The 13480-nt window shown below is 43.1% G+C and overlaps 1 protein-coding gene across 1 annotated transcript; it reads right to left on the bottom strand.

The window, feature by feature from the left end:
* Window positions 1–4810: 4810 nt before the first annotated feature.
* Window positions 4811–11476, bottom strand: LOC139968605 (uncharacterized). Its single transcript, XM_071972769.1, has one exon. It carries the CDS (start codon window positions 10584–10586, stop codon window positions 6066–6068), a length of 4521 nt encoding a protein of 1506 aa, XP_071828870.1. The 5' UTR covers window positions 10587–11476; the 3' UTR covers window positions 4811–6065.
* Window positions 11477–13480: the final 2004 nt, after the last annotated feature.

The following is a 13480-nucleotide window of genomic DNA, read 5'->3' as shown; positions in this document are numbered from 1 at the left end:
CCATCGATCCCACAAAATACACACAGAGCTTGCTACCGTCGCTAATTAGACACGTACAGTCAATACATACAGCTACGGTCAATACCCACAACACACTGTACATAGCAGCGATGGACATCTCAGGTCCAGCTAAAGATAACAAGGTATCACGTTTCATTACTGTCTGCATTTTGTAGCGACAAGAGAAAAACTTCACTTGCAAGCAACGGAAAGTTAACTTTCTAAAGATGGCGGCACACTGTTTGGGGCGAGTCTTCAATGCCTTTAAAAGCTACAAAACATTTCCTCACATATGTCTACCTCACCTACACATACCAAATTTCTGTGACACATACCTACCCAACCTCCGCGTCAGATCATATATAACGTTACACCTATATATGTATTAGTGCAACATCCTAGATTAGACTACCGTGTAGGAGGCATATATGGTCTAATCTCGATTTCTGTTTTTTGTTTTTCCATTTTTGATTTGCGCCCTCTCCTAGAGTTTGGCAGAGATATTTTAGTTGAGTTATATTATTTGTAAAACAATACATTAACATTAACATTTAGGCTTGCACCGATAAACTGACGTCACCGTCAAAATAAGCCTTAAATTTAAGAAACATTCATGACATTTAATATAATTTAAAGGTGAATTTCTTGAACTGAGCCGGAATAGTTAGAAACGTTACTATGACTCAAACCTTGGACCAAACATAGCCGGGGTTTTTAATACATTCCATAGAAATCGAATTCCTCTGTCTAATAATAATGTAGTTTTGTGCTTTAAACTTGCTACGAGAGCTTATATCTAAACACCCTGCAGCTTCCGGGGGCTTTGCCAATGGGATCCCAATTAGGGATCTGAATTCCATTCCATAGAATTATAGAATATATCCTCTTTCTAACATGTAACCCCCCCTTATAAAAAATTGCTGCAGTTTCCCATGAGTTCGGCTGCACTGACTGTGCTTCCAGCCAATCACACTGTATAATTGTAATCATAAAATAAATTATCGCTTTTGTTGGTTTTAATTTTCGACACGTTGCTCGACCAGTCATGAAAGTTATTCTCCAAGCTAAGGCTAAGCCAGATTTTTACTTAAAGGTCGGTTCACTGTTTATAGGCCTATGTTTACTTGCGAGCATGTAACTCCCCTGGTTTTCAGGGATATCATCAAGTTAAAATCAACCAATCAATGTATACGGACTTCACCTATACACATTCTGGTTTAAGGTTACCCTTTAACGGTACTTAATATAATAATGACACGTAATTAAACTACATAGGCCTATATAACTTATAGGCTCATGGCAGACAATTTTATTACGCTGGCAACGCCCACAAAGCCTATAGGCTACTGCGACGTGACATTCGGGTAACGGATCGTGATACACACGCCCACGTGCTTGCATAGCAGAAATGTATTCTGTTGTATTATATTTGGTTCGGTTTTGTTTGATTAACATATAAAACCGTTCACACGCTAACATTATTTGTAAGCGACTTATGTCTAACCCATGTGTGGGTGTGTGGTTTACCATATATCTTGTACATGATCTCACCCTACAACACAGCACGTGCATGGAGAGATAAGCCTGTTGGAGACTATTCGTTAGGCGTAAATCACTACTAAATTAATAGAAACTCTGCATGAACATGAAGATTCTGTAACTTCTCGTTTTGTGCCACTATCAGGCGCATATATCCAGGGGCGTTGGGGGCGTGATCCCCCGGGTAAGAAAACGAGGAGAGAAAAAAGAGAAAAGAAAAAAAAGAAAGGAAGAAAAAAGAGGGTGGGGGGAGGAGAGGAAGGATCGAAGGGGAAAGAAAAAGAAGAGAGAAAAAAGGAGGGAGTAGAATAAAAACGCCAAGACACCGGGAAGAGAAAGAGGAACATTGACATAATTACAGCGCTGATCCCTATTATATACACAGGGTAGCCAGTGACGGATCGAGGATTTCGGAAGGGACGTGCGCCTCACCCTACCCTTGCACCGACAACTCCATTTTGACGTTTCCATTTTTTCCTCACTTACTAATGTTTATATATATATATATATACTATATATGATCTATCATAACACGTGTGTATGTATGGACGCCTTAAACAATTGTACAATTGTGTTATGAACCCAACTGTGGCTGTTCTCGAACTCGACTGAGTCGTCGGGGAACATGACGCATTTCGGTATTAGACCAGGATCTATATGAAAACTGCACTAGACCTGTGTCCTTCGATGCAACACTGCCATCCAGAGGTAAAATGTTATACACTCCGACCTGAATGCTAAACCTAGTACCGTAAGCAAGGGCGTAGGAACCGGGGGGCTGGTGGCGCTCCGCCTAGATAGACATTCCCGACCCCCGGGTTAGTAAATCCTGGATACGCGCTATATAGTCACGTCGAAAGAAACGAGCATATATGCGGAGAGGGCAGACATAATAATAAAAATACTAATAATGGTTCATAAATGACACCGTCACATGAGCAGATCAGTTTCGGACTGGGACATCATCTTCTTCCGGCTCATGTAGTATATATATGCAATGTACTGATTGTATGGATGGTGCACTGCACTACACACGGTTACGGTCTTTACCGTACACCTCACCTGCAGTACAAAGAATTGACTCATAATGTACAGTATACTTCTGTTACAGCAGGTTACAGGTTGTATATAAATACAGCCATCCATGGTTTGTAACTCTTGTCGTGCAATCTGACTGCTTACCTTTGTATTTTAATTGTCTCTTTTGTGTCTGTTGTGGTTTATGCATACTTTAAATATCTCTTTTGTATCTTTGTTATCTGCTGTATTTTATGTATACGTTAAAATTCTGTTTTGTGTCTGTTGTACTCAAGGGCAGCGGAAGCACTTTTAATCTGGCGGGGGGGGGGGGCACCGACATCAAAGGGCACTTTGCAGAAATTCGATTGGACTGATGCAGCCTTATATTTAGTACCCTTTATAACTCTTATTGTATTATCTTATTTGCGTATACACATCACTCCATCAACGCGCCCCCCCCCCCCCCTCAAGGAAAATATAACATATACTAGCACTGCAATATCCAATGTGCAAATTGGGAAACAAGGAACAAGTTTTCTTTTGAGACAAAATGAGGTGACATCATGCTATTTGCTAATGTAGGAATCTTCGGAATTAGAGTTTATTTCCTGTTTAATATCTTAACAAATTTTTTCCATTCGAAATAGCTTTGAGTTTGACCCACAGAAATTCATTAAAAGTCAGGGGCGTAGCCGGGATTTGCAAAGTTGTATGCACGACTATCTGAGCGGAGCGCCACCATCGGTTGGCGCGGAGCGTACAAGAAAAATTTTGGTTTTACAAACCCCTCAGATGGCCGGAAACGGCCCTTTCCGAGTGTTCATTCTGGTTCCCTGGCCTCTTGCTAACTTGAGACACCTCAATTTTTATGTAGAAAAAGGGCACATTTTTAACCTGAGGAAAAGTGGGGGGGGGCACGTGCCCCCCGGTTCCGCCGCCCTTGGTTGTACTTTAAATATATCTTTTGTATCTGTTTTGTATGTGCCGTTTAAAAGACAAGAGGGTAGAGAGGGAGGGGCGCTGGTTGGAAGCGGACACACAATACGGAAATGCAATAAATGGAGAGTGACCCTCAGTTCGACGTATTTTTCGTGTTTACTTCTCGTATACCACCGTATTCGCGTACCTAATACTTCATTCAAAGCAAGCAGAGTTGAACTGGAGATGTATTTGTGCAAAAATGGCCTATATACATATACAATCGACACTATAACGAAGATATATATATATTTTTTGTATATATATATATATATATATATATATATATATATATGTATAACACAGAGCATTTGAATATGTTGTGCGCAAAGGGATGTCAGTCGAGTAAAATGGTCTCATCAGGGTATTGTTTAATAACAGGGTTGTCCTACAGTCCGGCCCGCCGCAGGGTTGTGTCCGGCCCGCCAGAGATGCTCTACGGTGCGAAATTTTACTGAGCAGATTTATTGATAACAATTTGAAGCTATATAATCAATCATTTGATCCTTCTGGGTCCAAAAAACTGCATACAGGTCAGTTTGTGTGACACGCTCTCAACGGAGGGGGGGGGGGCGGCTGGACTTTATTCATTTTTTTTTATCAGGAAGGAAAATAAATCAGTGCGATCCGCGCGCAGTTCTCACATTTTGTTGCCTTGGGCTTCGGGCAAAAAATCGAGCGTAGGGTTCATGCGGCCCCCTCATTCATCATACTCATTCCATGTGGACCTCCTCTGCAAAAGGTTGGACAACCCTGTTTTATAACATTAAGTCGGGAAAGGATTAGACCACTGCTGCGGCTGTACCATCCCCTTTCAACCTCCGCCACCTCCCCCGCCCCCAAACAAGAGTATTTATGAGCACAGCGTTTCCTTTATCCCTTCTTTATCCCTCTAAACGGTTAAATTTGGGGTATGTGACAATTTTACATGTTCAAGAGCGATTCTGCGGTAATGTCCTCTCGGTGAAGCAGGGACAACTTGCAAGTATCAGAGATACGAAACATGATCTCATAACAGTATATCAAGTAGATCATATTCTATATTCCAATGACATAAATTACGTTTAATACGAGAATACGTGGAGAAGCTTAATTGGCCTCTCCACGGTTGTAAGCAGGACTGGCCCTGTGGGATGTACCGATCCCATGGCTATAAGCCCGTCCAACAAAGGATGTTGACCAAGACGGACGGTAACTATATGGAAGTTAGCATTCGCTAAGAAGAGTACCAGATCACATTTGGAGTCAACACACTATAGAATAGCAATATGTAGGTAAGTGTCACAACTTCCGTGGGATAATACAATATGGCACCCTCTAGCGCCCCCTCTGTTGCGACCCCGGGTTTTTCCTTGGCCTTCAAAGCCGATAAAAATAAAATTTTAGATAGATTCAGGGAAGTAAACTCAAAGGACCAAAAGACTACTGAGATGGTTCTGAAAGTTAACAAAAACGATATATTTACAATGATACGATCTCTACTGATTTGTACAAGAATTATTGGTACTAGAAATTTGGAATATTTCAGACAGATTTTACAATATTATACGGCCGTTAAATTTTTAAAAGATTACTTAACTTATCTTACGCGGCGCGTGCCGGCTCTCGGTTCCTTTCGTAGCTGTTCTGACCTCCTTGCGTCACCAACAACGATGTCGGGATTCTCCCTCGTAGGCTGGTATCCCGTGACTTGGTCAGGAGCAAAACCGTTCCCCGCTGGTCCAATTCGACTCAACGTTTGTATCCCAAGGATGGCTTCCTCCTGGGTGAACTCCGAAAAACTCTGCCGAAGTCACGCCTGTCCCGGTTAAACGACGCACCAATCTTATAAACAAACAGTCCACCGGTTCCTCCGTCCGTCCCCTCGATTAATCTTTTATCTCAGATGAATTTCTTTATACAATAGATCGTAAAACTCTGAAAAAAACTCCTCCTCACCGAAAATATCTCTTCTTATATAGCCGGGTTTAATCTCCCGAAAGTTCTTTTCCAGGAATCCTGACGGAAAAACATCGAGAATCATCCATGTCTCGAAGATACGACTGATAGTGCATCGTTCATTGGTCGACGATATCCGGTCACCTGCTAAAAATTACTTCCCGTATGTTCTGGAAATTTGCACTCGTCAATACCGAATAGCGCCATCATTTCTCGACGCTTCCAGAAAAAACGCACAAGTTGTCAGTCACGACGAGTGACCTACTTATCACCCTGACCAGCATATACTGAATACACGTACAATGAATAAAGTCGTTCGTGACAATTACTCCCCCTTTAAGATAAATATTTTAAATATTTCATCTATAAATGGACGTGTATGCAACTTTAAATTAAACATAACTAATGAACATTGATAACCATCTCAAAATACTCAAACTAACAATTCCATAAATGTCAAATTCTATAAACTATAATCAATTCTATAATCCGACAAAACTATGTCAATCATAAATGTATGATAGCATAACAACAATCAATAGTGTTACAATCAACACATCTACATCTGATTAAATGAATGAATAACCCGCTTACATTCGGCTCATATAATCTGCACCAACATTGTACTTTCCTTTGATCGATTCTAGTCTGAATCTATACTCTTGTAGTACTAATGCCCATCTCATAATTCTTGAGTTCAGCAACTTCGCTCTATTTAAATAAGTGAGTGGTTCGTGATCAGTCTGTAAGACGAACTCACTTCCGTACAGATATACATGGAATTTCTGTACTGCCCAAACTAATCCTAGGCATTCTCTCTCAATCACTGAATAATTTCTTTCCCTCTCCAATAACTTTCTACTAGCATACGCTACAGGAAATAATTCTCCTTCATGTTCCTGTAGTAGGACTGCACCTATCCCTACATCGGATGCATCGGTCCTCAGAACAAATTGCTTATTTACATCAGGAAGCCTGAGAAGGGGTGGACTAATAAGCGCTCGCTTCAGATCATTGAACGCCTTGTCCTGGGCGCTTCCCCAAATCACTCTATTCGGTGAACCCTTCCTCGTCAGGTCCGACAGTGGGGCAACTAGTGCAGAGTAGTTTGGTATATAGTCTCTGTAATACCCCGTGAGACCAAGAAACGACCTGACTTGGGTTTTCGTCTCGGGTTTTGGAGCGTTTTTGATTTTATCAAGGGTACTCTGCTTCGGGCCCAACTTCCCGTTTCCAACTGTGTGGCCCAAGAACTCTAATTTAGTGAACCCTATTTCACACTTACTCGGACGAGCTGTCAGTCCGCTCTCTCTCAACGTCTGAAACAACAACTCCAAACACTCTACATGCTCATCCCATGTCTCGGTATGAATCAAAATATCATCCAGATAATTGACAACATTTGGCACATCCCTCAAAATGGTTCTCATCAACCTAGTGAAAACTGCCGGTGCCCCAACCAATCCAAAGGGCATCGTTTTAAATTGCCATAACCCATCTGGTGTCACAAAGGCAGTCTTCTCTTTCGCTGACTGTGTCATTTCAACCTGCCAATATCCCTTCGTTAGATCGATTCGACTGAAGTACTTGTCATTCGACAATTCCGAGAATATCTCTGTCATGGTTTGCATAGGTTCAGCTTCATACGTGGTTACTTTATTGAGCTTCCTATAATCCACGCAGAATCTCTTCGTACCATCAGGTTTAGGTACCAACACCACAGGTGAACTATAAGGTGAGTTTGAAGGTTCAATCACTCCCATGTCAATCATTTTCCTAACTTCCTCTTGTAACGAATCTCGCATCGAGAGTGGTACTGGGTAAGGCTTTGCTTTGATTGGCTTATCAGTAGTTAACTTGATGTCACATTTGAGAACATCAGTTTTGCCAGGTACATCAGTTAGGACATCAGCGAACTTGGATAACACTCGTTTAACCTCGTGTGATTGGCCTACACCTAATTCGTCATTTACGACAACATCAGATGCCGATTCACTCTGATTAGTCTGCAGCGCAGGTAGGTCGAAACAACTTTCCTGCTCCTCATCCTCAGACATTGAAATGACTGTAGTCCCAACCACATTTGACTTGTCCCTACTTATGTACTCTTTCAGCAGGTTTGCATGAAAACTTTTCGACTTCCCATTGACATCGATTGAATAGCTCGCTTCGCCAATTTCACTCAATACGGTGAATGGCCCCTTCCACTGCATCAACAGCTTGTTTTGATCAGTAGGCAAGAGTATCAACACCAAATCACCTGGTTTGAACTTACGACTTTTAGCCTTCCGGTTATAGTACTTCTTGTACCTCTCCGACGATTCCTGTAACTCTGATCTAGCCAGAGCGCAAGTTTCCTCTAGCCGTTCTCTCAAATCTAGGACATACTGATATGTTGACCTAGTTTCAGGGTTGTCCACTTCAGATGTCCACATCTCCTTCAAAATGGCCATAGGACCTCTCACTGTCCTACCATAGAGTAACTCGAACGGTGCGAAACCTGTGCTGGCTTGCGGAGCCTCCCTATACGCAAATAGTAGTGGTCCTATATAGCGGTCCCAGTCTGACGGTCTCTCCTCACACATGCGCTTTAGCATCCTCTTCAAGGTACCATTGAATTTCTCAACTCGACCGTTGCAGATCGGGTGGTAGGGGGTAGTGGTGAGTTGTCGCAGTGACAGCAATCGACTCACCTCCTTCATCACATCTGAGGTAAACTGTGACCCCCTGTCAGTCAGGATCTCAGATGGGACTCCCACTCTTGAAAATATGTCCACCAAAGCTTCTGCCACTCTCTCAGTATCTATGTTACGCAATGGAACTGCCTCGGGAAACCTTGTTGCATAATCGACAAGTGTTAGGATATACCGATTCCCATGCTTGGAAGTAGGACTGATCGGTCCGACAATGTCTACCGCCACCCTCTTGAATGGTGTGTCAATCAAGGGCATGTGACCCAATGGGACCTTGGTGACCCTTCCCTTATCACATGTTCTCTGGCAAATATCGCATGACTTGCAATAACGCATTACGTCGGATCCTATACCTGGCCAGTAAAATTGAGACTGAACTTTGTCAGTTGTCTTGGCTATCCCTAGGTGACCCGCCACAATACTGTCATGAGCCAGTTTCATCACTTGATTTCTGAACTTTTCGGGTACAACCAATTGGTCACTAGGCTTGTCATTCCCCGAAACTTTGCGATATAAAATATCATTCCTTAAAATGAATTCGGAGATCCCCTCTTTACCTTTCAGTGGTCTGGGATTCCCAACATGCTTGAAGCAATTTTTGAGGGTTGAATCCTCCTTCTGAGCTTGTCTCAATTGCTCAGGTGTTACGTCATCCATAGGAACATTAGCCGTTTTTAGGGGTTTCAGATTTTCATTTCGTTTTTGCTTTTGTGCACGTGTCTCTACGGCACCTCCAATATCTGAGTCATCGCCTACGTCATCACTTGGAATCATTTGATCCGCAGCGACTTCCTGTTCATCACGTGACTCAACACTGGTTCCTATTTCAACACTAGCTGTTTCTTCCACATTGTGAGGTTCACACTGCTCACTTGGAACTTCTTTTACACTCCAATCTGGGTCGGGATTCTCAGGACCTCGAACACCAGGAACATTCCCAATTATTAAGTCATACACTGGCCTCTTCATACAGAGAGCCTTGAGGGATCCTGTGAAAAAGGGCGTGTCCACCGCCACGATAGCTTCTGGAATCTTCCTCACTGTACCGTCAATCAGTACACACAGTTGATCTACACCGGTCAACTGATCATTGGAGATCAAATCTCTCCTAACGATGACACCAGAACACCCGCTATCGCGTAACACTGACACCTTCCTCCCTTTAAGATGGCCCTCAACCACCGGCATGCGCTCCTTAACATCTGACAAAATTTTCTCAGTAATGTCGGTAGGCTCCTCACACGCCGCACTGACTATTGGGATCTCGTGACCACACGCTAAATTAATTGAATAGCTGTCACTTTCCTTGATTTGTTTCATCAAACACAGATTCGCGGTTTGTCCGCTACGATGATCTTTTTGCGACCCATCGCTCGATCCTAGCTTGTCGGGATTGGCATTTTCAGTCGCAACCGCCGATTGCGCTTTAAACCTCTGCCTGCAATCGTTTGCCTTATGCCCCAATTTCCCGCAAACAAAGCATTTTATGGCTGAACGCGTGTTTCTGTTTTCACCCGCGTCCACAATTTTGGTTTTGTACTCCTGACTGTTGGGGTTACCGTCAGGTTTTTTCCCATTTCCCTGATTTGTTTGGAAGGATTTCACACATTTTTCAAGATCCCTGTGATGCGCTTCTAAGTATTTGTCAGCCAGCTCTGACAGCGCTTTAGAAGTCTTGCAATCATGTTCTCTCAGGAATAATGCCAATTCCTTGCTGCATACATTTAGGAACTGCTCCCGCAACATGAGATCTGAAAATTCCTCGAACGTTTTGTTAATTCCGCCCATTTCCAACCATCTGGCCATATAATTTTCCAACCTTGCCATGTATTGAATTGATGTTTCTCCCTTTTTGGGCCTTTCTCGTCTGAATTTCTGACGGAAGCCTTCCTCTGTGAATTGAAATCGTTTCAACAGGGCTTTCTTTAGCTTTTGATAATCTTGTGAGTCATCGGGTGGCAGCCTAGAGTAAACACGGAGACTTTCTCCCTTTAGACACAGACTCAAATTTAATGCCCATTGTTCCTCTGGCCACTCTTGCGCTGTTGCGAATCGCTCGAAGCGCAGTAAGTATGCGTCGAGGTCTTCCTTCTCATCAAAGTGAGGCATTTTTGGCGTTGGGATTCTATTTGGCTCGCGGCTTGAAGTGGAGCTACGGGAGGAATTCAAATCGGCATTGCCATTGCTATTTTGCTGCAACTCAGCTTGCTTTTCAAGCTTAGCCAATTCAAACATTCTTTGTTTTTCCGCCTCAGCCCTTTGCTTTTCCGCCTCAGCCCTTTCTTTTTCCGCCTCAGCCCTTTCTTGTTGCCTTTCGTCACGAGCGATCTGCTGCTGTTCTTTGACGAAGTTTAAGAGTTCGCCACCCGTAAGACCCATTTTAGCCCCCAACTCAGTTAATTCTCTAATATCCATCATTCAGTCAGGCAAACACATGTACCAATAACAATATATCAAATATATATGGTTTCAGAAACTTCTCAGTTTGTAAGTCACTTCGGGATATACTCCTTTCTGGTGTTTTACACTTTTCCCGTTTTGTTTCTATTTTTTTAAACCCTTCCCCGGTTTGTTTCTATCTTTTAAACAATTTCCGGATTGTTTCTATCTTTTAAACAATTCCCGTTTTGTTTCTATCTTTTAAACAATTCCCGTATAAGCCCCCATTAATTGTCACAACTTCCGTGGGATAATACAATATGGCACCCTCTAGCGCCCCCTCTGTTGCGACCCCGGGTTTTTCCTTGGCCTTCAAAGCCGATAAAAATAAAATTTTAGATAGATTCAGGGAAGTAAACTCAAAGGACCAAAAGACTACTGAGATGGTTCTGAAAGTTAACAAAAACGATATATTTACAATGATACGATCTCTACTGATTTGTACAAGAATTATTGGTACTAGAAATTTGGAATATTTCAGACAGATTTTACAATATTATACGGCCGTTAAATTTTTAAAAGATTACTTAACTTATCTTACGCGGCGCGTGCCGGCTCTCGGTTCCTTTCGTAGCTGTTCTGACCTCCTTGCGTCACCAACAACGATGTCGGGATTCTCCCTCGTAGGCTGGTATCCCGTGACTTGGTCAGGAGCAAAACCGTTCCCCGCTGGTCCAATTCGACTCAACGTTTGTATCCCAAGGATGGCTTCCTCCTGGGTGAACTCCGAAAAACTCTGCCGAAGTCACGCCTGTCCCGGTTAAACGACGCACCAATCTTATAAACAAACAGTCCACCGGTTCCTCCGTCCGTCCCCTCGATTAATCTTTTATCTCAGATGAATTTCTTTATACAATAGATCGTAAAACTCTGAAAAAAAACTCCTCCTCACCGAAAATATCTCTTCTTATATAGCCGGGTTTAATCTCCCGAAAGTTCTTTTCCAGGAATCCTGACGGAAAAACATCGAGAATCATCCATGTCTCGAAGATACGACTGATAGTGCATCGTTCATTGGTCGACGATATCCGGTCACCTGCTAAAAATTACTTCCCGTATGTTCTGGAAATTTGCACTCGTCAATACCGAATAGCGCCATCATTTCTCGACGCTTCCAGAAAAAACGCACAAGTTGTCAGTCACGACGAGTGACCTACTTATCACCCTGACCAGCATATACTGAATACACGTACAATGAATAAAGTCGTTCGTGACAGTAAGTATACAAAGCGGTTCACTCCCCACCGATCATCCTTGAGAAAACAAACATGCTTGAGGTACCGTAAAGATTGGCACCAAATAAAATTCTAGCGTGCTGGAGAACTATCCCCACCCCACTCGTGTTTTGTTTATCTGCAGGCTCCCCAGCCCCAAATAACAGAATTGAATTATTACAGCAAAGTCGGAAATTGGTACTCACCCCAGCCAAATGGTTTGTTTGGTACAATTGCACGTGAGAGGAAATATGGCAACGAATAAAATTACGTAAGACGAATACGCATGGACCCTACAGAACGCATGGACCCTGCAGTACGTATGTATACTGCAGTACGCATGTACATGCGTACGCATAAGTGCGCATTAGTGAAGGCACTTACCACACGGTAACCAACCATGGACCCTGCAGTACGCATGGACCCTGCAGTAGGCATGGACCCTGCAGTGCGCATTGACATGCGTGACATGCGTACGCATAAGTACGCATTAGTGAAGGCACTTACCGCAGGGTAACCAACTGTGGACCCTGCAGTACGCATGTACCTTGGCAGTGGTAAGGGCTTTTACCGCAGGGTAACAAAAGAAATTTGCCAAGCAAATAATGTCTCTGCAATCACGTTGATTCACTTAGATTCATTCATCTTAACTATACATTGAACAAAGAAAGGAACTGCCACACCTCCCAATGTCCAGGACGGCTTGCCATGGTCTGAAATCTGGTGGAAATACTGACCCGTCTACCCCGTCCTCAATATATTGACGCCGAAGCAGTGGCGGAGCTAGGGGTGTTGGTCAAGGGGGACGAGAATGGTCTGTAGGGGCGCTTTCGACACTATCTAAGCTGAGCGCCACCACAGGTTGGCGAGGAGCGTACAGAAATGTTTTGAGTAAAGATACTTCCTAGATCGCCGGAAATGACCCTTTCCTGGCCTTGCTAATTTGCAGATAGGTGTCATCGCCAACAAAATGTGACAAATGGCAATGGGTGGATGAGAGTGGAATAAAAAAGTCAATAATCGCGAATAAGTAAAAAGTGGTAAAAAGCTGAAAAGGCGCCAGCAGTCCATTTGAGTCCGTCAGGGGGGGGGGGGCATCCGCCCCCTGACTGTATGGACGCTCCGCCACTGCGCAGAAGAGCATCAAACAGGGGCGCAACCAGTATTGTTGTTATGGGGAAGGGGTCGATAATGTGTTTTGTGATGATGTCATCCTGGGGAGGGGTCTAAAGTATCGGGTTATTCCTTCCCATGAGTCTAGGGTATGGGATTATCCTTTCCCATTTAAAAGAAATTTTGGTCAGATGGAGGGTGCACGTATAAATTCAAAATGGTGTTATATTTGGCACCTATTGATTATTATCTTGCAGCATTGTCAACTGATAGGTTGTACTGTAATTACATGTTATAGATTTGAATACTGTAGGCATAAACACTAGGAATGTTTCTTTGTAATATTTTGTCTGTCAGTGGGGACGGTGGAGGTGATCCCATGTTTCTGTTTTGAGGAGTTAGGGGATGAATATCCCTAGAAGTATATAAAGCTGCACCCCTGGCGTCAAAGCATGATGAATAAATGGTTTATTTGAACAACAGGAGGGCTCGATGGTATATAGAGTGGTTTCTTGCACTTGAACTTTACACGGTAACAATACTAGT

Source organism: Apostichopus japonicus, chromosome 1 (assembly GCF_037975245.1).
Source record: "Apostichopus japonicus isolate 1M-3 chromosome 1, ASM3797524v1, whole genome shotgun sequence".
Lineage (NCBI taxonomy): Eukaryota > Metazoa > Echinodermata > Holothuroidea > Aspidochirotida > Stichopodidae > Apostichopus > Apostichopus japonicus.
This window is presented reverse-complemented; position numbering and strand designations above follow the sequence as displayed.

Bases quoted from the DNA above. Each gene is read 5' to 3' on its own strand.
- LOC139968605 (XM_071972769.1), bottom strand. From the start codon at position 10,586: ATGATGGATATTAGAGAATTAACTGAGTTGGGGGCTAAAATGGGTCTT.